This window comes from Macaca nemestrina, chromosome 19 (genome assembly GCF_043159975.1).
Source record: "Macaca nemestrina isolate mMacNem1 chromosome 19, mMacNem.hap1, whole genome shotgun sequence".
In the NCBI taxonomy this organism is placed as follows: domain Eukaryota; kingdom Metazoa; phylum Chordata; class Mammalia; order Primates; family Cercopithecidae; genus Macaca; species Macaca nemestrina.
Genome location: NC_092143.1, coordinates 81,304,310 through 81,329,305, shown reverse-complemented (window position 1 = coordinate 81,329,305; position 24,996 = coordinate 81,304,310). Strand labels below are relative to the sequence as shown.

General features: G+C 46.6%; 1 protein-coding gene and 1 long non-coding RNA gene across 4 annotated transcripts in view; one reads left to right on the top strand and one right to left on the bottom strand.

The window, feature by feature from the left end:
- Positions 1 to 24,996, top strand: part of LOC105478963 (G protein subunit alpha L) — a 201,009-nt gene that overhangs the window by 47,932 nt on the left and 128,081 nt on the right. The window contains exons 1-4 of one of the 3 annotated variants that reach the window (XM_071085693.1): positions 16,532 to 16,553; positions 21,266 to 21,338; positions 22,039 to 22,093; positions 22,234 to 22,353. In XM_071085693.1, the coding sequence (XP_070941794.1) occupies positions 21,304 to 21,338; positions 22,039 to 22,093; positions 22,234 to 22,353 (210 nt within the window). In that variant the 5' untranslated portion in view covers positions 16,532 to 16,553; positions 21,266 to 21,303. Of the gene's footprint in view, positions 1 to 16,531; positions 16,554 to 20,668; positions 20,992 to 21,265; positions 21,339 to 22,038; positions 22,094 to 22,233; positions 22,354 to 24,996 lie in introns of those variants that run through there. The other 2 variants (XM_071085692.1, XM_024791969.2) reach the window with 2 other exon arrangements.
- LOC139360075 (uncharacterized) lies at positions 4,473 to 5,960 on the bottom strand. Its single transcript, XR_011617147.1, has 3 exons — positions 5,865 to 5,960; positions 4,869 to 5,045; positions 4,473 to 4,607 (listed from the first exon to the last, which is right to left on the bottom strand). It is a non-coding gene; the product is annotated as an uncharacterized lncRNA (long non-coding RNA).

The following is a 24,996-nucleotide window of genomic DNA, read 5'->3' as shown; positions in this document are numbered from 1 at the left end:
TGGACCGGTTAGCGGTCACTCCCCATTTCCCCTCCTGCTCTTCCTCCCAACAACCATTAGTCTAGTTTCTCTCTTTGTAGATTTGCCTATTCTGGACATTTGACATAAATAATCATATAATACGTGCTCTTTTGTGACTAGCTTCTTTTTCTTAGCATAATGTTTTTATCTGTGTGTGACATACATCTCTACTTCATTCCTTTTTGTGGTTGAGTAATATTCCATCATATAGGTATACCATTTATCATTGGTGGACATTTGTGTGTTTCTGCTTCTGTGCTTTTATGAATAATGCTGCTATGGACATTTGTGTACAAGTTTTTGTCTAAATATATGCTTTATTTCTCTTGGGTATTACCAAGAATTGGAATTGCTGGGTCTTGCGGTAACTGTTATATTCAACTTTTTAAGAGAAAGGTAAACAGTTTTCCAGTGTGGCAGCATCATTTTACATTCCCACCAGCAGTGTATGAAGCGTTCTGATTTTTCCACATCTCACCAACAGCCGTTACTGTCTTTTTTATTATATCCATCCTAGTGGATGTGAGATGTAATTCACTGTGCTTTTGATTTGCAATTCCCTAATTAATAATTTTGAGCATCATTTCATATGCAAATTGGTTATTTGTATATCTTTTTTAGAGAAATGTCTGTTCAAATCCTTTGTTCCTATTTTAATTGGGTTATTTGTCCTTTTTATTGTTGAGTTGTGGTCGTTCCTTAAATACTCTGGATACTAGAGCATTTGTTCTCAAGCACGCATAACTCTACGCTTAGTCTGTCCTCACCCTTGGGTATCTGTTCAAAAAGGAATAGTGTCAAGTTGTGCCCTGATTTTACCATTTCAATTGTGTTGTATGTTAGCAATATTCAGTGCTAACAAGTTTTAACTACATGGTTCTAAATATGGACCTTCCCAACATTTACAAATGGAGGGGGGATAGACGGAATGTTCAAAGGAAAATGTTAATATGCTTTGAAACATTGTTTTGTCGATGTAAATATTAAGTCAGCAGAAGCCAGTAACTGAGGAGAAGCACAGTAAGTTAACTACAGCAATCGCATGAGCAGAAGCACAGGGAAATTCATCAAGAGGGAAACAGCAAAAATAGAAAGGCGGGAACGCAGGAGTGGGTATAGGGATACCTACAGTTATGTATGCATGAAATAGGAGCTTTCTGGGCAGTGATTAACTGATTTGTCAGAAATTGCAGACAGCAAGAAAAGAAGAAATAAAACTTGCCGGGAGGCCGGGCGCGGTGGCTCAGGCCTGTAATCCCAGCACTTTGGGAGGCCGAGATAGGCAGATCACGAGGTCAGGAGATCGAGACCTTCCTGGCTAACACGGTGAAACCCCGTCTCTACTAAAAATACAAAAATCAGCCAGGCGGGGTGGCGGGCGCCTGTAGTCCCAGCTACTGGGGAGGCTGAGGCAGGAGAATGGCGGGAACCCGGGAGGCGGAGCTTGCAGTGAGCTGAGATCCGGCCACTGCACTCCAGCCTGGGCGACAGAGCGAGACTCCGTCTCAAAAAAAATAAATAAATAATCAATAAAAAATAAAACTTGCCGGGAAGGAAGTAGTGGTGCCTGGTCCGCCGTGGACACCTGGACGTAAGAAGAGAGGACGCTGATCTGTGCTCGGAGTCGGGTTGTTTCTCGAGCGGCCGGCAGGTGGCGCTGTGGCCCAGGGGCGCGGGCGAGGGAGAGGCTCCCGCGATGAACCAAGCTGCGCCCGGGCGCGGGGAGCCGTGGACTGGGGGCTTGGAGGTGTGGGCCTCTGGTGCTGTGTCTGAGGGACGGCTGTCGTGTGTTAAGCTCCTGCTATATGAAAGGGTTCCCTCTGCTCACCCTTTAAACTGCTCTGTCTGCTGGAATGCTGTACCCAGGTGGCAGAGAGCAGAGGCGAAGCTGGGGGGCTTGTTGGACACAGCGAGTCCTCCAGAGCTGGAGCTGAACGGCAGCAAGGTCCCAGCCTCTCACTGGTGTGTTCTCATTGTCCTCTTCTGCGAATATTTTTTCTGTCTTAAAAACATTCCAAGACCATCGACGGATGACTGGATGAAGCAAATGTGGTACTTATACACTATGGAATACTATTCAGCTGTAAAAAAGTAAAATCATGTCTTGAAGGTAATTCTCTAAGTGAAACAGCTCAGAAACAAAAGTCAAATACATGTTCTCATAAGTGAGAGCGGAACAATGTGTGCACTGGGACACAGGAGTGGAAGGACAGACATTGGAGAGGAAGGCTGTGAGGGAGGGAGGGATGATTACTGACTGGGTAGAGTGTAGGCTATTCAAGTGATGCCTGCACTATGCACTATATCCATGCAACAAAACTGCATTTGTATCCTCTATGTCTATCACTGAAAAAAAAAAAAAAAAAAAAAGTCCAAGCCCAGAACTTGTGTGTACGTGTGATTCTGCACATTCCTGGATGGGTCCTATGTCCGTTCTGCAGTACTGCCCGGTCATTTCTCTGCTGGAGGAGGCCCCCAGCTGCACCAGAAGGGATGAAGGTGTGGGGTGGCCTTATCCTTTTTGAAACAGCTCTTAGTTCAGATGAAACCATCTTTCCAGAGGCTTGGTGGTTTCTTGATGGAATTGGGGGTTAGGGAAGAGCAATAAGCTTTTCTTTTTTTGAGACAGAGTCTCGCTCTGTCACCAGGCTGGAGTGCCATGGTGCGATCTCAGCTCACTGCAACCTCCGCCTCCCAGTTCAAGAGATTCTTCTGCCTCAGCCTCCTGAGTAGCTGGGACTGCAGGCACCCACCACCACACCCAGCTAATTTTTGTATTTTTAGTCGAGATGGGGTTTCACCATGTTAGCCAGGATGGTCCCGATATGCGGACCTCGTGATCCACCCGCCTTGGCCTCCCAAAGTGCTGGGATTACAGGTGTGAGCCACCGTGCCCGGCCCGGTTTTTCTTTACAGGACAGGATCAAATCACAGAGAAGGGATTCAGAGGAGGCAATCATGTCTGGGCCCCGAGGGATGGAGCACGGCTGTGTGGCCTAAATGACATGTCCTTGGAGAGCAGCAAGTTCAGAGAAATTAGCAATAGCTTGCATTCTAGATAGCATGGGAGTTTCATAGGCTCGCCTCGGACTCTGAAGATCTCATGGCATCGTTCAACAGGTGAGGTTTTAGGTTGCAAAGGGAATACTACCGGACCCTAAGCAGGACCACCGCCGGGGTCATTCTGTAATTCACTCAGTAAGCATCAATGATCTGATGAGCATGTAGGAGATAGCCTTTGGGGGGATTTTTTCTACTGGAGAAACCATACATTCACAAAGAACCACACCAGGCAGGAAGCTAAAGGGCAAATGGCATTTAGACCAGAGTCCCCTTGAGGCAGGAGTGGTTGAACCAAGTATAGAACATGCACAGAAGTGGGAGGAGAGCATCCTAGATAAAGGGAAAGGCTGGACTCAGGTGAGCACAAGGAAAACGCCAGGCTGACGTGAGGATCAGCGGGCATTTGATAAGGTTTTGTTTATTGTTTTTGTGGGGTTTTTATGAGATGTAGTTTCGCTCTTATCACCCAGGTTATAGTGCAATGGCACAATCTCGGCTCACTGCAACCTCCACTTCCCAAGTTCAAGCGATTCTCCTGCCTCAGCCTCCAGAGTAGCTGGAACTATAGGCTTGCACCACCATGCCTGTCTAATTTTTGTGTTTTTGGTAGAGACGGGGTTTCACCATGTTGACCAGGCTGGTCTTGAACTCCTGACCTCAAATGATTCACCTGCCTTGGCATTCCAAAGTGCTGGGATTACTGGCATGAGCCACTGCGCCCAACCTGTTAAGATATTGATAAGTGGTATTAATAAGTGAGTTGAGCTCAGTGAAGAGAGTGACGATGAGGAATGGATCATTTAAATAAGAGTTGCTCATTGGTCTCTTTAATTAAAAAGAATAGCTCACACCTATAATCCTAGCACTTTAGGAGGCTGAGGCAGGAGAATCACTTGAGCCCAGGAGTTCAAGATCAGCCTGGGCAACATGGCAAAACCTTGCCGCTACTAAAACTATAAAAAGTTGGCCAGGTGTGGTGGCATGCACCTGTAGTAACAGCTACTCAGTAGGCTGAGTTGAGAGAATTGCTTGAGCCCTAGAGGTGGAGGAGTTTGCAGTGAGCCGAGATTGTGCCACTGCACTCTAGCCTGAGCTGCAGAGTGAGAACCTGTCTCAAAAAAAAAGAAAGAAAAAGAATGCAGGGTCACAGTAAAAAGTCAGAGAATAGAAAAGGACAGACAGGAAAACTGGAAACGCTCCTTTCCCGGGTCACAGTTGTTTATTGGATGCCTTGGAGCCCTCCCCCATTCATATACAAGAATCCATTAACATAGTGATTTGATATGCAGAGTTTACTACTCTCTGTCTTGTCCTGCAGCCTACTCTGGGAGTTAACATGCCAGTACATCTCCAAATCTAGTCTATTTTCTTCCCACAGAGGCAGAGGCTTCTTTTATTCAAGATACTTCTGGCCAGGGATGGTGGCTCACATGTAATTTCAACATTTTGGGAGGCTGAGGCGGGAAGATTGCTTGAGGCCAGGAGTTCCAGGCCAGCCTGAGCAACATAGTGAGACTTCCTGTCTACAAAAAATTTAAAAATTAGCCATGCGCGGTGGCACACACCTGTAGTCTTAGCTACTCAGGAGGCCAAGGTGGGAGGATCACTTGAACCCAAGTGTTAGAGGCTGCAGTAAGCTATGATCACACCATTGCGTTCCAGCCTGGGCAGCACAGCAAGACCCTATCTCTATTATTTTTTAAAGGTACTTCTTTGTGATTTTATTTTTTTTCCTATGTAGAAGTATTAGTTTTATTTTAAATAAGATTTAAAGTATCACATACCTTTAAAATGCATTTGTACAGCAGTTGTTTTGAAAGATTTGTACTTGAATTATGTAACCCCTGCTTGCAGAAGGTGCTTGGTGTGTCGAGGGATTGAGTCTTGCTGTTTAGAAGCTGCTGGTGGCGACGGTAACTTCCTCTAGCTCATGAAGAACAACAATCATTTTCCCATGTCAACTGCAGGGTGTAAATTTCCCAGTTGCATTAGAGGAGAAACAGGACAGCTAAATGCTGTGTGATCCTGGGCCAGCTCCTGGAAGGATGGGGAGATTGCTACAAAGGACACCGGCGGTTCTGTTAGCAGACTTTGGATATGGACAGTTGATTAGGCAATAGGACTGTAGCAACATTTGTAGTCGTGTAAGAGAATCTCAGCCTTAGGAAATACACATGGACAAGGGCATAGTGGCTCCAGCTTACTTTCAAATGGTTCAGGGGAAAAAATGTGTAAATACAAATATGAAAACATTCAGATAGGGAAAATATATGATAAAGCAAATGTAGCAAAATGCTAACAATTGAAGTAACTGGGTGAAGAGTATGTGGAACATTTTTATACTATTCTTTCTGTGAGCTTGGAATTATTTCAATTTTTTTAAATTTTGTGGATACAGAGTTGGTGTATCTATTTATGGGTTGCATGAGATATTTTGATACCAGCATCCAATGTGTAACAATCACATGCGGGTAAATGGAGTATTGCAAACTTTAAAAAATACATTTTGTTAAATATTCATCTGAGGACTACTATATATACAGTGAGCTTACTGTGCATGTTTTAATCATCTTTGTAGAAGAGAAAATAGCTTGCTTCATTACAATAATGCCTACCAATGCCTTAAATTGTGTATATTGTTTTCTAGTCAAATTCTAAGAATCCTAAGGCATTTTCTCATCTCCCTCTCCCTGACCTTCAAGTCTCATCAGCCCCCAAGGTCTTCCAAGTCTCTCTAAATGTTTCTCCCTTCCAGTCTTCTGAACGTCTGTTGTGCTCACCTCCCTGGCTGCACCTCGGGGTCTCTGCAGTGGGTTTCACTGCCCTCCTGCCCGCTCTCCCCATCTCTCCAGTCCACTGGTTCGCCTTCCTTCTGAAAGCACAGCCCTTGTCAGATCAAAGCTGCCCAGACCTGCCAGCGTGCCAGGGCCACCCCACACAGCAGCGCAGGTTTCCATCCGCACAGGGTCATCTGACCAGAGTAGCCGTGGGGACTGAAATCCAGATGGCTCTGCTCCCCAAGCCCTGGGCCGGGCACAGGGACATGTCAGCCCAGAGGAGGGGAACCATTTGGTTGAGAAATCTGGCAGAAAACAAACGATCCCCTCACAACAGGTTACTGAAGACAGCTTGATGAGGGCATCCAGCCTGGCATGGGGGAACGAGGGAAGGACCCTGACCTCCTCCCCTCACCCTGCCATTCCCCCTGCACCCACAGGAGCTGGCCAGGGAACCAGTGGAGGCTGTCTGCAGAGCCAGCCCCCTGGGCCAGAGAGAGTGGGTCTGCAGGCCGGCAGACCCCCCGGCAGCCGGGCTCTGCTTCTCAGAAGGCAGTGGACTTGGGGCTGACAGACCTGCTGGTAGCTCATCACTTAGCAGATGAAGAACTGACTTGCATTTCCTCTTTTAATATCAAAACCTCCCCCAGACCCTGTTTCCAGGCTTTCTGTCCTCTAGTTCCTCTGGCTGCCGGGCTCCCAACGTGAACTTAGGCTACGCTACCCACCCGAAAAGTCCCACTGTCCCAAGCAGGCCCCAGAGGTCTCCTCCAGCGTTTAGGCTCCTGTGCAAGCACAGCCTGGGCCACTGGACCCCAGGCCCTTGGCTTCTGTGTCTTGACTTCTTGTAGCATGCATTGGCCAGGCCAGGTCTGCTGTGGGCAGCAGTGTCTCTGGCTGGACACCAAGCTCCCCAAGGGGAGGGCTGTCACCTAGGATGGCCTGACCTCCGTGAGCAGAGCCCAACATGGCACCTTCATGACCAGCTCACTGTCCAGGCAGACATGCCCCAGCCTCCCCTATCTCAGCTTACTGCAACCTCCACCTCCCAGGTTCAAGCAATTCTCCTGCCTCAGCCTGCTGAGTAGCTGGGATTACAGGCGCCCACCCACCACACTCAGCTAATTTTTTGTATTTTTATTGGAAATAGGGTTTCACCATGTGGGCCAGGCTGGTCTCGAACTCCTGGCCTCAAGTGATTTGCCCACCTTGACCTCCCAGAGTGCTGGGATTACAAGCGTGAGCCACCACACCCAGCCAAGCCTTTCCTCTCGAAGCTGTAATTCCCCAGGGAGAAGGAGGAGCCACTCATTCCAGGCAGAATTGGAAAATGGTGTGGTGTGAGTCCCTACAGAGCGGGTGAGGATGAGGAGGATGTGCGGGTTGCCAGGCAGGACGGCAGTGACCCACTGAACGAGGGCAGGTGAGGGCCCAGAGACTGCCCTGTGCAGCCTAGATCCCTGGGGGCACCTGGTGCTCAGATTCAGGGAAATTCTTACAGAACAGAGCATCTGAGGCTGTTCTCATGATTTAACTTTTTATTTGGAAACAATCCCAAACTTAGAAGTTGCAAGAATAAGACTTCAAAGGCTTCCTAAATGCCCCTCACCCAGGTTCGCCTCTTGTTCACATTTCCCTGTGTGCCTTCTCATCTGCATACATCCTGTAGATGCGCAGCTGGAGGTGTAGACAGGTGAATCTTTCTCATTCTTCTGAGAGCTTGCTGTGGCCATCATGGCCCTTGACTCCTAAGGGACGTCCGTGTGTGTTTCTAGGGGCGGGGTATTCCCTTATGTGACCATGGTACAGTTCTCAAAATCCCTCGATTGGACATTGGGACAGTCAGTGTGTCTGACCCGTCGTCATCCGCACAGCGGTTTCATCAGTCGGCCCCTGCGTGTGCTCTCCAGCATTTCCCCCTCAGGATTGCAGGGATTGTACTAGGATGTCATCGTTCCTTAGCTCTTTGTGACGTTGGCATTTGTGAAGAATATCCTTTAATTTTTTTAATTTTAGGTTTGCCCGATGTTTCCTCCTGACTTAAATCCAGGAAATATCCTTCTGGCTAGAACACGGCGTACACTCTGTGGTGTCCTTCCCGGGTCTCGCCTGTGGAAGCCTGTGATGCGCACACCTCCCGCATTGGTGGGGTCCGTTGTGATGACCCAACTTGGTGTCCAGTTTCTCCACTGTGCGGTTACTCTGTCCTTTTTATTTTGCCGCTAATAAGCTCTCTATGGGGAGGCACTTGAAGACCATGCAGGCCTCCTGCTCCTCATTAAAACCTCCGCCTGCGGTCAGCACCTGCTGCCAGTTCCACCCGACCCACCCTGCCCCACGGTGGTCGCCAAGGATGCGTCCCCTGTCCCAGCCCTTCTTCTGCATTCGCTAGCTGCCTTTGGCTGGAGTCCTTCCTTGTCTATGTATTTATCTGTCTGTTGTTGGCAGGGACACCTGACAGGCCTGTAGATTTCAGTGGCTTAGAATTCGTTACTGTACTGGACCGTTTCGGTGCCACATCATCCCAGATTTGGCCAAGGAGAGCCCCTGCAGTCCAGCTCTTGTGTGCTAGTGGTGTGCCTACACTTCCTTACTTTCTGGCATAACAATGTTCCAGGTTTAGCTCGTAGCTACCCTGCCCTGCCCACTCCACACCCCACACCCCCAGTTAGCTATCTCTCTAAGGGTGACCAAGATCCAGGCACTGTCCCTGCTCGCTGCTACGGAGAGTCTTAACTTCTTGGCATTTCAGCAGACAGAAGTAGGAAGTACATGCATGTAGATACACAGGGACGAACACACACAGGCACACAAATACACTTGCACACGCCCATGTGTGGACAGAATCATGAGTGTGTCTATGTATATTTTAGAAATCATGAGCTCCTACCAATTCTTGCAATTCCAGTCCATCCCCACAGGCCTCTTTCTTGCCTCTCTTCATTCCATATGTGTGTGTTGCCTCTTCCTTTCTGAAAATCCTGGCTCTTATTCACAACATGACACATTTATTCATTTGCTCAACCATCAATACATCTAAATTTGTTTGGAATTCATGTGCACTATGAGGGAATCCCTTTTGAATGTTAGTCTCAACTTATCTATAGTTTAAATCCATCAAATGTTGCTATGTAATGACAAATAAAAGCAAACCATGCAATGCAAACATAGACAAAAATGAAGCTCTGTGCCCCTTCTTCTTTGTCAACAGTCCAGCAAGTTTTAGGATGAGCCGCTCCAGCTTCTCTGAGAAAGGCCCATAGTTCCTACCTGGGATGAGAAAAGTTTATATTATGTTTAATTTCATAGACAATTCAATATTCTGTTACAAGGAATACTGTTGCTTTAAACTCTGTAACTAAACCAAATTCTAAAAGAAACCAGTTGCTAAGGCAACTGGGCAAAGAGATAATTAATTCATCAGTCATTATATGCAGATTAATCTGCCTAACCGAGTGGGAAAGGAGGTAGGCTTGTTTGATTTTTCCTTTTGGAATTAGTAGAAGAGAGAATGGTGTGGTTTTTTAAAATCCGTAAGAGGCCTCAGAGTTCATCCTGGAAAGGGTGGAGGCTTTGGAATCCAACAGAACTCTACCCTTTCAGACCCCTGCGAAAGCTATGGACCAAATTGTAGGCAATATGGTGCATTTTATAATCATCAAATGAGATGCTGAAAATAAAAAGCACCTCTCAGTGTCTTTTAAAAATGAAGAGTGACTTACAAATATTAGCATAAATTTCTCTAAAAAAAAGGAAATGATTTTTTTTATTCACTGGTAGAATTGACCACACAAACTCCTCTGTGCTCCCACTGTAATTGTTACAGAATTCAGAGAACTTGACTGCAGGTCCAGCCCTGACAACTAGACTATTAAATTAATGGGATCAGGGACAATGTCTTATTTATCCTTATAATCTCAAGGCATAGAAATGTGCTAGATGTATAGTAGGTGTTCAAAGAATGCTTTATGATGAATGAATGAATGAATGAATGAATGAGTGAACATGCATTGCTTTAAAAGCACCTCAAAGCCTCCATCTGTCCCCCAGGCTTTGTGTTGTCACCTGCTGGTGTAAAAGTATAATTGCATAAATGTGTCTAAGAACAAGGAATTGAAGTCACTCAACTGTCATCAGGAGACTCTCCCACAATTGCTGTGCTGAAAATTCTACATGTGCATTTTGTTCTGTTTTATTTTGGTGAAATATATGCAATATAAAATTTACCATTTAAACCATTTTTAAGAGTACAGTGCAGTGGCATTAAGTACATTTGCATCATTGTGCCATCTTCACCACCATCCATCTTCAGAAATTTTTCATCGTCCCAAACTGAATCCCTGTACCCATTAAACACTAACTCCTCATTTCTCCTCTGTTCTCAGCCGGTGGATACCACCATTCTACTTTCTGTCTCTACCACATTTTGCTTATCCATTTGCCCATCACATATGCATTTTTCTACAGTTCCTGGTATGCCTTGTTACCTTTATGTTCCCAGCCAGCCGCTTACACTGTGCTCAGCTGAGTGTCACAGGCCCGCAGTGGGTCTTTGTTGACTGTACTGTAGTTCATTGTTCACGTGCCTGCCCAGCAGAGAAGGTTAGGAAATCCTCAAGGATGTCCGCATGCTGCCTGGTGGAGAGGGATAAGATGGATATATATTTGTTCAATTCCTATTGGATGATCGTCATAATGACCACAGGCCACGTGTTGGGAGCTTGCTGCCTGCTAGGCACTGTGATGCGGTGAATCAGTCCATCTAATCCTCACCACAGCCCCGTCGGGGGAGTACTGTCACCCTCACCCATGCACCGAGAAGGACAGAGAATAACAAAGAAAGGGACCTCTGCCGGCATTCTTGTTCAGCAGCCGCTATGCTGCACCCAGGGCAGGGCAGGGGCCGCCTCTGAGGAAAAGTTGGCGAGCCCAGAACATGCATTCCGCAGCTCATCTGCCTGCCCGACCTCCGAGACTGAGTTTCGTCATCTGCCAGCCTGCCTCCTGGGCGATACCAGTTCCCTTCCCTCTGCCTGTACCTTCTGCAGAGACTCCTCACCTGAAATGTGCACCTGTTCTCCATGTGGTTCAACCCCCCCCTCCTCAACACCGGCTTCGGGTGAAGCTTTGCCCGATTCCAAGGACCCTCACACACCCCTCAGCGTCCCTCCCGCGCCACCTGGCCCTCGGTTCATGCCCATCCTGGCACGCTGCCCTCTGAGAGAGTGGGCTGTGCTAGTCTTACTTGCTCAACTGCACAGAAACTTAGGAAATTGGTCTTAGAGTGTTCTTAGCCTTTCTGGAATACATCTCTATGGGTGACGGCCTGTAGGTAGCAATATCCATGTGTTCAACTACTTGGATCTTCCTTTCCTTTTCATGCGGACATGAAGTCGGACCCTAGGAACCATCTTCCCTTACAGTATATCCTCTCATGATTTGCTTAAAATATGAGAACAGTGTGAGGCAGACAGACATTACTGAATTCCAACATTGGATCAGTGTTAGTGCTAGGATTCATATGGAACCAGGTGTTAGCCTAGGGGCCACATGACATCAGGTGTTGGTGCTGAGATTCATGTCACCACACCTTTGATTTTCCACAGGAGTGCTCACTGATCCAAAAAGAAAAAAAGAAAAAAAAACCCACCACTGTTAGGCATTTAAAATGCAGACCACATTGTTCCTGTGTCTTTTGGCTCCAAATCAAGGGACTTTGTACTAAATATGTTTATACTCACTTTATACTAAAATATGTTTGTGAATATAATTATTTGAAGAATAGAAAAGTCAGGGTATCTAGAACCGTCTGTAAGTGCTAAAATTATTTTTTATCATAAAATATTCCTTCAGATAGAAACTTTGTTCATCTATGGTAGATTTGCTTGAAAAATTTTTACATTTTACTTCGTCTGTTGTTAGCTAGTAAAGAAAGCACCATTTTTAAAGCATTTTAGACTGGTTTTGAAACTTCACTTTGGTATTAAAACACGTTGGCTAAACAACATGTGTTTGAGTATCTGCTGTAGTCCAAAATGCTGCTAGGCTATTTGAGGTTAAACAGCAGATTGAAACAGATGAGGCTGCTGATTTTCACTGTTCAAATGAAAATTACCGGGCACTTTATTTGATTTCCGGTTTGTAAAATGTGTTTTAAATGCAACTTTGATGTGTGTGGTTTCTCTTAAAATACACCAGTGGTTCCCACACCTGCCCTTGCCTCACAGCCTGACCTAGTTTGGTGGTTTTCAGGGATTTTTTTGAATTGTAAGACCTTGATAGTTCATTCTATTTGCAGGTTCCTCTTGTTATGCTTTATGGGATACGCTTTTGTTTGGTTTTGTTTTAACATATTCAATGGCCTTTCCACCTTCTGTTTTAACACAGTAATTAAACTCCTATCTGTGCCACTGAGTCCAATGCTTTAGTGGGAATATTTCAGTCCTGGATTTTTGGACAAGGGGTGAAATCAGAGACATGTAACCTACTTTTTCTACTGACTCAGTGTTATTTCTGGTTTTTAAAGCTGTGAGTTAAAGAAGAATGTGTTATTCTTCTTTACAGATGATACTTCTAAAACCTCCTTAATTATTACTTTGGTTATAGGGGTAAGAAAAATAGAAGATAAATTATTTCAATACATCCTAAAATATTTGATCACAGATTATTATGTACAGAAAAGGAAAATGGAAAAATGTTTCCCTGCTTTTCTCTAAAAATTGTTAAAAATTTTATCATGATTTTTTAAAGTGTATTATAATTAGGTCACGGGATGATCTCTGCTGCTAAAAATGAATGATCATCTACTTAGGTTATTTCCACCAAGATACTAAGAAAAAAAAGAGATAAAACAACAGCAAATTGTTTAAAATGTCACGAAGGGAGCCCAGCTGAGGAATGTGTGCACATGGGTCACTCAATGGCCACAACTCCGGCACCACCCAGTTGTTTGCAACTCTCAGGCTGTAGCTATCGGCTTCTTGGAGCATTGTTAGTGCACTGAATTTAGTGACCATTCACCTTTCGTAAACTGTTTTGTTCCTCAAAGACAGAGTCTCACTCTGTCACCCAGGCTGGAGTGCACTGATGCAAACGTGACTCTCTGCAGCCTCGACCTCCTGGGCTCCAGCAATCTTCCTGCCTCAACCTTCCAAGTAGCTGGGACTACAGGTGCATGTCACCGTGCCTGGCTAACTTTTGTATTTTTTGTAGAACTGGGGTTTCACCATGTTGCCCAGGCTGGTTTCAAACTCCTGAGCTCAGGCAATCTGCCCCTCCTTGGCCTCCCAAAGTGCTGGGACTACAGGTGTGAGCCACTGTGATAGGCGTTAAAACTGTCGATGTACCTGTTCCAAAAGTCTTAGTGCAGCTTTCATCTTTAATAACCTTTAAAGTATAAAGACTACAGAAAGACCAGTTATTATATTTTCTATTGATTTTTTTAAATTAATATTTCACACATCCACTAGCTTGTGCTATACATACATCTAGTCAGTTTTCAAACTTGATCAGCCATCTCCTGGATCTTGGCCTGTCATGAACTGAAACAGCTGCCTTGAATTTTTTCATCCTTTCATCCAGTGGTTAATTAAATTTCTGCAGGGGTGGGAGGCTCCTTATAATGGGAAACAAATTTCCTTCTTACTGCTATTGGGGACTTGAGCTCAGCTAACCAGAGAACAGGTGACCTTTTATTAAACATTTGCCATCTTCAATCAGAAGGACTGAAAGAAAATTATTATTCAAAATGTACAAAACTAAGGATAAGAGAAATTTAAATAATTAACCTTTCAAATGCATTCAGACTTTTGAGATGCCTTCTGCAGCCCTGGCCCCCACTGTCCCCTCCAACCTGACCCACTGGTGCTTAGTCTCTTCCATCACATTTGAATAAATCACTGAGAGCCCATGGCTTCCCCGCGCCACGTATGGCATTGGGCCCTCTTTGGCAGCGATGACTGCCTTTCTGTTCACACGCATTTCGTTGTGAGAATGCCAGTGGACACAACAGCTGCTCCTTTGGATTTCACCAGTTGTTAGTGGTTGATCAGCTATTTGGAATGCAGCCAATATGAGTGAGGAAATATCCATATTTGTGGACCTGTTACAATAGTGAAAGCTACAACCACAAAAAAAAGATGCAATACCGTTTTGAATTTGAACACCAGACCAACGTGAATGGTGAGATAATTGTCATCTTTACGACAAAAGAGAACTGAGCAAACAGTTTGCATGTTGGATGATGTGTTTGCAATGACTTTGCTAGATCCTGCCAGTAAGAAAGTGTTATTGGGCAGAGATACCTAAGGAGTTGGGTTTTGTTTAAAGCCATAACACAAGGTGGATTTTGGTTGTGTGTTCAGAGCTGAAGTTCTTGTTCCATTGGAGCACCCCACGACTCCCCTTTTAAAAGTGCAGCCTCGGCCGGACGCAGTGGCTCACCCCTGTAATCCCAGCACTTTGGGAGGCCAAGGCGGGCGGTTCACAAGATCAGGAGATCGAGACCATCCTGGCTAACATGATGAAACCCCGTCTCTACTAAAAATACAAAAAATTAGCCAGGCGTGATGGTGAGCGCCTGTAGTCCCAGCTGCTCAGGAGGCTGAGGCAGAAGAATGGCGTGAACCCAAGAGGTGGAGCTTGCAGTGAGCGGAGTTCGCGCCACTGCACTCCAGCCTGGGTGACAGAGCGAGAGTCTGTATTAAAAAAAAAAGTGGAGCCTTTTCTTTTGGGACACTCTGAAGTTTGGTTTTAAAGGCAAATGGCAAAGTTGCATCTGTGGAAATGGGTACATATCATCACTGTAGGCACAACCTCTGCATGCCCCCTGTGACAGTGAAGAAACTCTTCTCAGGTTTAGAGACAGAAACTTTGAAGAGCAAGCTTCGGTTCCTTTTCAAGCACGATATTAAGAAGCATTTAGGGCTGGGTGCAGTGGCTCACTCCTGTCATCCCAGCGCTTTGGGAGGCCAGGGTGGAAGGATCGCTTAAGCCCAGGAGTTTAAGAACAGCTTGGGCAACATAGCAAGACCCTGTCTCTACAGAAAATTTTAAAATTACCCAGGAGCAGTGGCACATGCCTGTAGTCCCAGCTACTTGGGAGGCCAAGGCGAGAGGATCCCTCCAGCCTATGAGGTTGAGGCTACAGTGAGCCGTGACTGTGCCATTGCACTCAAGCCTGGGCAACACAGTGAGACCCTGTCTCTAAAAAGAAGAAAGAAGAAGGAGAGGGAGCAAAAGGAGAAGGACAATTTTGACGACAGACAGAAGGATAGACTCCATTTTATTAGGGGCTTGGACTCTAGTGTGGTTGCTGCCACCCAGGTGAAGCAGCTGAAAGAGACGCGGTACAAAGGACACTCCGCAGATATTTGTGACTGGCATGGAGGGCAGGCCGGATTTATTGGTTGCTGGAAGAGTGGCAGATCATATTGGAAGTGAACATCATGAAACCCTCTTGAACTCTGAGGAAGGCACTCAGGCTCTGGATGAAGTCATATTTTCCTTGGAAACTTAGGACATGACAACAGTTCACACTTCAGTAGGTAAGTATTTAATTTCCAAGTAGATTTGGAAGAACACAGGTAGAATGGTGATTTTCTCTGGACAGAGATCACATGAACTTACACAGGGTTACATATATTTTCATGAGGCTGAGGAGAGTCAGAGGCCTCTGAAGGAGCTCTATTTGTTTGATGTTCTCAGCGCAGATCCAACTGCCCACGCTGCCCACAGCCTTCAACTGAGAGTCTGGTGGCTGCATCATCGATTTTCTTCCTGTTACATGTCTCTGCCACCAGAAATGAGAACTCCAAAGATGGGGTGGAGAAACAGCTCCTGAAAGAGACATTCGAGGAATCTAATCTGATACCCTGAAGATATTCTCTGGGGAACAAAAGAAGCCTTCAGGGATGGAATAAGAATGCCTGGTTTAAGGTGTTACAGGAATATGTTGAACATCAGGTTGGTGATGCAATGACAGCAAATGTGGGCCAGAAATTTCCCTTCAATATCCTAAAGTCAAAGAACTCTATTCCTGCCCTCAAGGCTTGAACGCCACTACCCAGGCAGGGCTGAGTGGCTGAGCCAGTACCGGACGCCCGCTCACTGATCCACTGTAAGTCAGCTGCCTAAGCCTAGGTGCTCTCTGAGCCAAAGAGCAACAGCGAATGTTCTTCTCATTGTGAAGGGTAGGGGTACTGGGGATGGATAGGGGAGCAAGGAAAATCAACCACCCAGGCCTATTGGGGTGTGAAAAAAATAAAAGTCTTAAGTTTAAAGAGAAAGAAAGAGAGAGAGAGAAAGAAAGAGAATTCTGAGACCTCCTAGATGTCTTGAACTTCAACAAGAGTGAGGAAACAACTGTTTTACTTTTGTGCCTTTCAAATTCTCCATGAGGTGACCAGGACCTTCTCTTCCTGGCTCTGGCGCAGTCAGCCTGGACCCTCTGCCCGCAGCTCCCAGGGCAGCCCTGGGTCCCCGCAGGTGGGTGTGTTGCCGAGGAGAGCAATGCTGCTGCTGCGGTTGCCTAGCAACAGACGCTCACACTGAGAGCCGGAGCCACTCTGCTCTTGGTACCCTCCTCCCCAGCCCTGCTCCCACTGCTCCAGGTGGCCAGCTGGTACACCTGATGCTGATCCAATGGTTCTAAACACACATGAGAATCGGTTTCCCAGACCAGACTAGAAAAAGGTCAGGTGATTGGGTTAAAAAATGTTTTAAGGTGTCTTGAATTCCTGCCTGAAAATAGGCTAAGATTGGCTTTGCATTTTTTGTAAGAAATGTCTCATCACTGTATAAGGAAAGTGCTTTTATGTTTTAGAGCGTTGGCAATGTGTTGTGGCCCACAATGCAGGTAATAGTGCGAATGTTGCAGCCAGGCTACAAGGGTCTGTGTCCCAGGTACTCTTCTTACTCAGCCTCTCAGCCTCTGTAAAATGATGATGACAATAGTTCCCACCTTTTAGGGCAAATACCAAGTAAATTGTTCCATGGAAACGATTTAACCCAGTGCCAGCAATCACTCCATAACTAGAAGCAGTTTTACAGCACACACATTATCATTGTATTATTAATATATTAACCTTTTGGGTATATTTTGGTATATTTTTCATCACATGTGTTTACCTAATCCTTCTTAAATTTCAAGTATAGAATTTATCTTTAACAGTGATCGCTAAATCTGAACAAGTGGAAATCTTTTGCTATATTTTTAGGGAAACTAAATATCAGACTGCCTTAAAAATGTGGCTTCAGGTTCTAATATAATTCTCCCTTTATAAGTTTTCAAGGGATTTATTTTGTCCCCTGCTCTCCAACATTTTATAGAAATCTTGACATTAAAAAAGTTGGCAAATCCTTATAAAAATCCCACTACTCTATGCTTTTTAAAAAAAAAAAAAAGCATAGATACATACATTTTCTCGCCAGGCACTGTGGCTCAGGTCTATAATCCCAGCTCTTTGGGAGGCTGAGGCGGTTGGATCACTTGAAGTCAGGAGTTCGAGACCAGCCTGGCCAACATGGTGAAACCCCATCTCTACTAAAAATACAAAAAATTAGCCGGGTGTGGTGGCAGGTGCCTATAATTCCAGCTACTCGGGAGGCTGAGGCATGAGAATTGCTTGAAGCTGGGAGGCAGAGGTTGCAGTGAGCCGAGATCATGCCATGGCACTCCAGCCTGGGCAACAGAGCCAGACTCTGTCTCAAAAGAAAAAAAATAAAAATCTCCCCTTCTCACTGCCCCACTAGCCATAGCGCATGCTGGGTTGATATTGCCATGTGTGAATATATGTGTTTACACACTCACAAGATGTGAGTTGTGGAAACTGTGCTAAACAGTCTCCTTCCACAAAACTTGAACTTTTAACCTAGCTCAGAATGGAGTCTGACACTGTATGTTTGCTTCTGCCTATGTCTAGAAAAGTAATTCATTGCTTTTTTAAAATGTATTTTTATTTTCAGTAGGAATATTTACTGAAAAGTACTGTACTGAACAAATGTTTTTTTAGTTTAACGTGTGGTCATGAAATTCCTTTGATGAGAATTCACACTTTGAGCTGGAGTTATCTTTGGCTTTCATAACGTCATTCATTCCCTTGACAAATATTCCCAGAGCATCTCCTCTGGGTCAGGCACTGAACCAGGTACAGGTGCGGCAGGTACCAGGACAGGCTCAGCCTCGGCCCTCAAGGGGTCTACAGTCTAGTGGAATTTTGAGGACACAGTTAAACCATCACAATGCAAGGTGATGGGTGGGACGAGCAGAGACTCTGGTGCTCCCTTAGAGCATGAGAAGACATGCTTAACCCCCAGTGTGAGGTAGGCAGTGAGGCCCAGCTTGAGGCTGGAAGGATAACTAGGGGTTGGCCCAGAAAAGAGAGTCCCCAGGTATTCCCAAGACACAAGCAGCACATGCACCCGACTAGCCTGTTCAGGAACTGGGAGTGTTAGGAGGGATGGGGTACGCCCTAAGAAGCGGAGAGTTTATACTAACCCAGCCAGAAGGACCAGGCCCGGGGCTTGTAGATCATGGGGACAGTGATGTGACTGGGTTTGTATTACCGCAGTAGCAGCATTGTGCAAGGTGCACTGAAATGAGACAGGAGGCAGTAGAAACCCTCCGGAGGCCTCTGAAATCCAGCTCTATTAGTAATCTAAGACCACAGCAGTGGCAGACGCCACAGAAAGAACAGGACAGATACTCAACAGGACGCAGTAACTGTTGGGGTTTGTGAGAAAATAGAGTCTGGCATAACTGCCACCGTTCTGGTTTGGAAAATTAGGGGCCCTTATTCAAGAGAAAGAACAGAGAGAGAAAGGAGCAGGTAGAAGGTGTAAGGGTGGCACGGGGCATGAGCTCAGTCTTTGGCAAGGTGAATTCCAGACACTGGCGGCACCGTGGGGGTGGTGTGTCTCGGGACGGTGGCGGTTAGCAGGATGGGCTGGGCTAGGGATCCGTGGTGGGTGCGGTGAGAGCTGAGTGGGCAGACTATGGAGGATGCAGTCAGCCCGTCAGGAACAGGTGTGCGGGTTGAGAGGCTGCGCTCAGACCCCTGGGTGGAGGAGCCCGGATGCACCAGCCAGAGGGACAGCCTGAAACCCAGTGTAGTCTCTAGGAGGAGTCCAAGCAGGAGCCACAGAGACGCGAAGAAAATAAAGACCAAACCTCGTGGATGAGATGACCTAGATGACCTTGATGAGAGTATTTTCCCTGTGGGGTGAATGTGGAGGCCAGGCTGCCAGCGACTGAGGTGGGAGTAGCAGGAGGGGAATACAGGCGGGGTCAGACGCGACCTTTCTAACTCTTGGCTGCGGTGGGCAGGAGGAAAACGGGTGGAACTAACAAGGGGCGTGAGATGGAAGGTGTTGTGTGGTTCAGGTAGGACAGAGTTGAAGGTGTTGGCTTGCTTGAGGGAAACCAGCCGGTAGCAGGAGAAGTTGAAGCAAGAGTGGAGAGGGGAAGGTGCCCTGGGTGAGGGGCGAAGGTCCACAGGGCAGCGGCGGGCCTGAGGGTAGGGGAAGCGCCTCTTGGGGGACCGGGGCGACCTGGGGTCTGTTCTCCTGAAGGCGGCCAGCTCCGCAGTGAACAAGACCGTGTAGGTTTCTTGGAAGGTGGAGGGACGACGGAGCTGAGCAAAGACAAGTAGAAGACAGCGCAGCGCCAAGCCGTCAACTGGGACGGGAGCAGCCACACACAGGGAACAGTGACCTCTCCACGCCCACGGCTGGCGTCCACGACTTCGGCCCGACCCCCTCTTCTGACCTCCTTCCCCCAAGTCCAACACTGCAAACGCGGAGCTGCCGGCTGCGGCCCTATTGGAGGGGCCTCAGTAACAGAGGGCAGGTGCCAGTCTCGCGCCCTAGTTCCTTCCTCTGCTACAACTCCAAGTTCGAGGCCACAGAGCCTTCTGGAAGAGTGGTAGTGCTGCTTGGGAGCACTGCACAGGAGAAACGGGGGCTGGAGGTAAAGACAGGAGGCTCGGGAGGCGGCGACGTGGGCGAGCTGGAATAGTCTAGAAGCTGAGCAGAACAAAGGCGGTGTGACTGGTGAGCCTCGGAGGGATCCTCCTCCCTGCTAGAATATGCATGATCCTGCGGGAGTCTTCGCCCGCCAGGAGCAGGGACGCGTCCGAGCCAACACGGGGCGCGCGCCCAGGCGCACTTTCCCGGCTCGGGGTGCAAGAGAGCCAGGCAACCGCGGCGCGGCGGAGGGGCTGCAGGCCCGGACCCCAGGCCGGCCAGCGTGTAAGCGCCCCCGCCGGCCGGGCTCCGTGGGGGGTCGGCTCCCAGACCCCTACAGCGTGGTAGCGCCTCTCCGAGTGCTCCGGGACCAGCGGCCCGGCCGCCCCCAAAGTCAGCTTCCCTTTCCCTTCCCGGCACCGGGATCCCAGACCAGGGAGGGGGCGCACGTCCGACGGCAGAGGACTAGCGGGGCGCGAGCCGGCCCGGCAGGTGCCCATCGTCGCCCTGTGGGACCCCGGTGGCGCGTTCTGTCCTCCGCGCCACGCTCAGCCACCACCCCGGCTGGTTGGGACCCAGCACCCAGTGGAGCGCGCCGCCCCCTCGGGGACCCGCTGGGCGGGGCTGAGCGAGGCTCGGAGTGCGGGCGCGGGGACGCGGGGCGAACCCCGGGCGCTACGCCACCTCGGCTGTCTCCAGCGGAGACCGGCGCCCTCGCCTCCGTCTCCGTTCATTGTGCCGCATTCATCCAGCAGATTTTAAAACAATTCTCGTTTAAAAAGGCATTTTACTCCGCGCGTCTTCCCGCGCGTCTTCCTTACAGCCATTTAGTTGGGAGTTTGCGGTGGGCAGGGGGAGGGAGAAGAAACGCCTGCTCCGAATCGGAAAACACCGAAGAGACCAGACCGTCTCTTTCAGCAGCAGGAAAGAGACCGGCCGTCGCAGGAGCCGCGCACGTCTCCAACTCTCTATTGCTTTTTGCGCACATTCCTAACTGCCTGACGTCCATCCCAGCGGGCAGGCATGGGGTGTTTGGGCGGCAACAGCAAGACGACAGAAGACCAGGGCGTCGATGAAAAGGAACGACGCGAGGCCAACAAAAAGATCGAGAAGCAGTTGCAGAAAGAGCGCCTGGCTTACAAGGCTACCCACCGCCTGCTGCTCCTGGGTAAGGCCGAGGGGCGCGCGGCGGCTCCCGGCCCCAGCGGAGCGCACAGTCAGGAGCGGCGAGCGCCGGGCTGGGCGGGCAGGGCCGGGCGAGGGGCGCGCGCACCGCCGAGCGGCGGAGCCCAGACGGCGGCCGGGGCGAGCTCCTCCAGCCGGGAACCCGCGTGTAGGAAATCCCTGTGCTGGGGGAGGAGGATTGCTCAGACCCGGCTAGTGGTGAGAAATGGCAGCGATATCCGGACACAGTTCACAGCCTACTTTCTGTTTGTTTGCAGGGGCTGGTGAGTCTGGGAAAAGCACTATCGTCAAACAGATGAGGATCCTGCACGTCAATGGGTTTAATCCCGAGTAAGAATGATCAATTTCGGTTTTGCTTCCAAACTGCATGCAAACTTCGTCTCTCCCAAACGTCCCAGAAGTGCTTTCTCTAAACAATGTATTTGATAATTGAGTAGACATTCAAGGGGGAAAAAATTAGATATTTGCTGTTGGATTTGGTATATTTAGGCAAATCCTTCTTCTGCTAGTGTCTAATTTAAAGAAAAAACCTGCTTAACAAAATATGATTTATAGGTATTCTTGGAGTATTGATCTGTATTACTGGTATTGCTCTGAGCACACTTAACCAATAGGTCAGTATATTTTTTCAATATAATATTTGTCTGCATCTATTTCAGTTTATAACTATCAGCATATTCTCCATGGGATAGACCTGGGTAAAATACATTTACAAGTGTAGCTGCATCGTTATGTTTATATGCAATATTCATAGCGATTTTGCCTTGTTTTTATGTAAGCTGCATGGTTGTTTAAAGCTATAGATTTTAAAAATGTGTGCATTCAAGTTTGTTTAGAGTGCAAATGAGAAAAGGAGGGTGCTTTCCTTTCCCAGATAAAACCTTTGCAGATGTTGTGTTGGGGGATGATACTGACCTCTGGTGAAACCAGTCTAGGTCAGTGCTGTAGCTGGAAATTTAAAATCCCACTCAATTGATTGGAATCAGTGTTAAGGGTAAATTAAGCTAATAACAACTCTCTTTTAATACAGGGAAAAGAAACAGAAAATTCTGGACATCCGGAAAAATGTTAAAGATGCTATCGTGGTAAGGACTTTTTTAAATGATTGTTTACTAGAAAGGTCAAGTGCGCTTCATTCTAAAACTGTAGACAGAAATTACATATTGTAGATTATCATACGTGGAGCCTCAATGTTTATCCATATTTTTTTCTTATTCCATTTTAGACAATAGTTTCAGCAATGAGTACTATAATACCTCCAGTTCCGCTGGCCAACCCTGAAAACCAGTTTCGATCAGACTACATCAAGAGCATAGCCCCTATCACTGACTTTGAATATTCCCAGGTAAGAAGTGCTTCCTGAAATAGTCTAACTAGTGAAAGATGGAACCATTTTTAATAAGGTTTCTTGTTGAGAATCAATATTGATACTAATTCATTATTAACTTTCTTTGAAACCCAGCTCTCTAAATGCCTAAGAGAAATACTTATTCTGTACCAAAATATTTATGTTTGTTAAAAATATTAACTACAGCCAGGGGCAGTGGCTCACACCTGTAATCCTAGCACTTTGGGAGGTCAAGGTGGGCGGATTGCCTGAGGTCAGGAGCTCAAGACCAGTCTGGCCAACATGGTAAAACCCCATTTCTACAAAAAATACAAGAAAATTAGCTGGGCTTGGTGGTGTGCACCTATAATCCCAGCTACTCAGGGGGCTGAGGCAGGGGAATTGCTTGATCCAGGGAGGTGGAGGTTGCAGTGAGCCCAGATCATGCCACTGCACTTCAGCCTGAACGACAGAGCGAGATTCCCATCTAAAAAAAAAAAAAAAAAAATTAACTACAATGGCATTGCAAGACATGCTTTTATGAGTGTACAGGGAAGGCTGATAATCAGGAAGGCAGCATACCTTTAAGAAATGTTGATGGTGCTTTTCTTCCTGTCTGTATTCTTAAACTAACAAGCAGTTTCCCAGATAACAACAGTAGAAATTACATGAGTAGAGAAAAATACTTATGGTGGGTAATTGTCTCCCTGGGAATTACAGAAACAGCAGAATTCAGTTTACTCTTAAGATGCACAGCCTTCAGATCAATTAAGAGAAGAATGCATTGTTTAAAAAATGATAGCATGGATCACTTCTGAATATTTATCATATTAAAATGCAGTTTGGTTCACATCTGCATTATTTAGGGCTGCTTTTCCTAATCACTTGGATGGCAGTATTGCTTATGCAAAAGAGTGACATCAATATTAGTTTTCTCTCATTTTCAGAATGTACATTTCTTTAAAATATTTGGTCATTTCATAAAGCATGTTTCAAAGGAAAAGTATTTGTTAAGCTTCTCAGAAAGTCATTTCTGTTACAGTGCACCAGAAGTGTGTGTGTATGTGTGTGTGTGTGTGTGTGTGTCTGTATTCATCAATACCAGTATTTCAGAGTTTGTATTGCCTGGCATGGTGGTTTGGAGACATACTTCCTTCTCAGAATCCTCTCTTTGAAGGGAAGCATGTGGAGAAACTGATGTGTAAAACAGAGAGGCCCTGCCCTGCCTGCAAGGCCCGTGTCCCCCAGCTCACCCCACCCCTTCTCTCCAGAGCACCATTGTCCTGTGGGCTCTGTGTTGGGATGGCTAATAAGAATGACTTTTTTTGTTTGTTTGTTTGTTTGTTTGTTTGAGACGGAGTCTTGCTCTGTTGCCCAGGCTGGAGTGCAGTGGCGCAATCTCGGCTCACTGCAAGCTCCACCTCCCGGGTTCACGCCATGCTCCTGCCTCAGCCTCCTGAGTACCTGGGACTACGGGCGCCGCCACCACGCCCAGCTAGTTTTTTTGGTATTTTTAGTAGAGACAGGGTTTCACCGCGTTAGGGATGGTTTTGATCTCCTGACCTCGTGATCTGCCCATCTCGGCCTCCCAAAGTGCTGGGATTACAGGCATGAGCCACCACGCCCGGCCAAAAATGACTTTTTTAAAAAGCTTTTATTTTCATCCTTTAATATGACTTTTGCTTCTGATAAGCATACCAATGTAGAGCCGGTGATATCTGTGGAATTTCTAAAATGGAGGAGTGAGCAGTGGCATGCTGGCTGGAAGAAGGGGCCAGGCATCTGGCCCCATGTTTTTAATTGGATGGCTTGGAGAGGGCAAGGAGTTGACATGGCAGGGGAAAGGGTAGGCAGAAGATGCTCCAGCCACACCAGGATCCTCCGCTAACTGGAGGTGCAGGTGTCCTCCCGGTTCTCACTGATACTGTGTACACTGGCAAAATCACCCAGAACTACATGGTCCTGGTTGAAATCGGGAGTGGTGTTTCCTTTCAACTTCAGATTTAGACATTTATAGAAAAGCATCTGAGTTCTCAGATTTATCCTATCTTGTTTGCCTAAAAGTAATCATAAAACATCGTATATATTTAGGGGGAAATGCTATTCTTAACATCTAGTGAGAAATTAAAATTAAGATTTATTAGTCAGTCTCATGTCTTCTTTCTCCTGTTCATGACAGTCTCACGGTTGATGAGGCATCCCATATTCAACCCCAAATCCAGAAACAATTGGTAACTCCCACCTGTATTATCTAAGGAATCCAAAGCAGTTAGTTTGTGAAAGTGTTTTTGTAGCTAAATCATGAACATTTTTAATTAAAAACTTGAGAAACCATTTGCTTTGAATGCATATATTTTCATATAGATAAATTAAGATTACTTAAAAGTTATTATCAGAAAGCATAATTAATTGTCATTATAATAAAGGAGAATTTAGCACCAGCAGATGCAAATGTAATTACAATGCTCTTTCAGAGGTAATATTTTGTGGGAGTTAGTTTTACTGGTGTTTTTTAAGCCTAACATTCTGTTGTCTTAAATGTCTACGCACATGTCAGATGAGAGTATATTTTATGTATATATTTATGTATATTTGTATATTTTTAATATAGCCCAGGCTTATATAAATAAGGAAATTAATGTTAAATATGCAACATTCCTT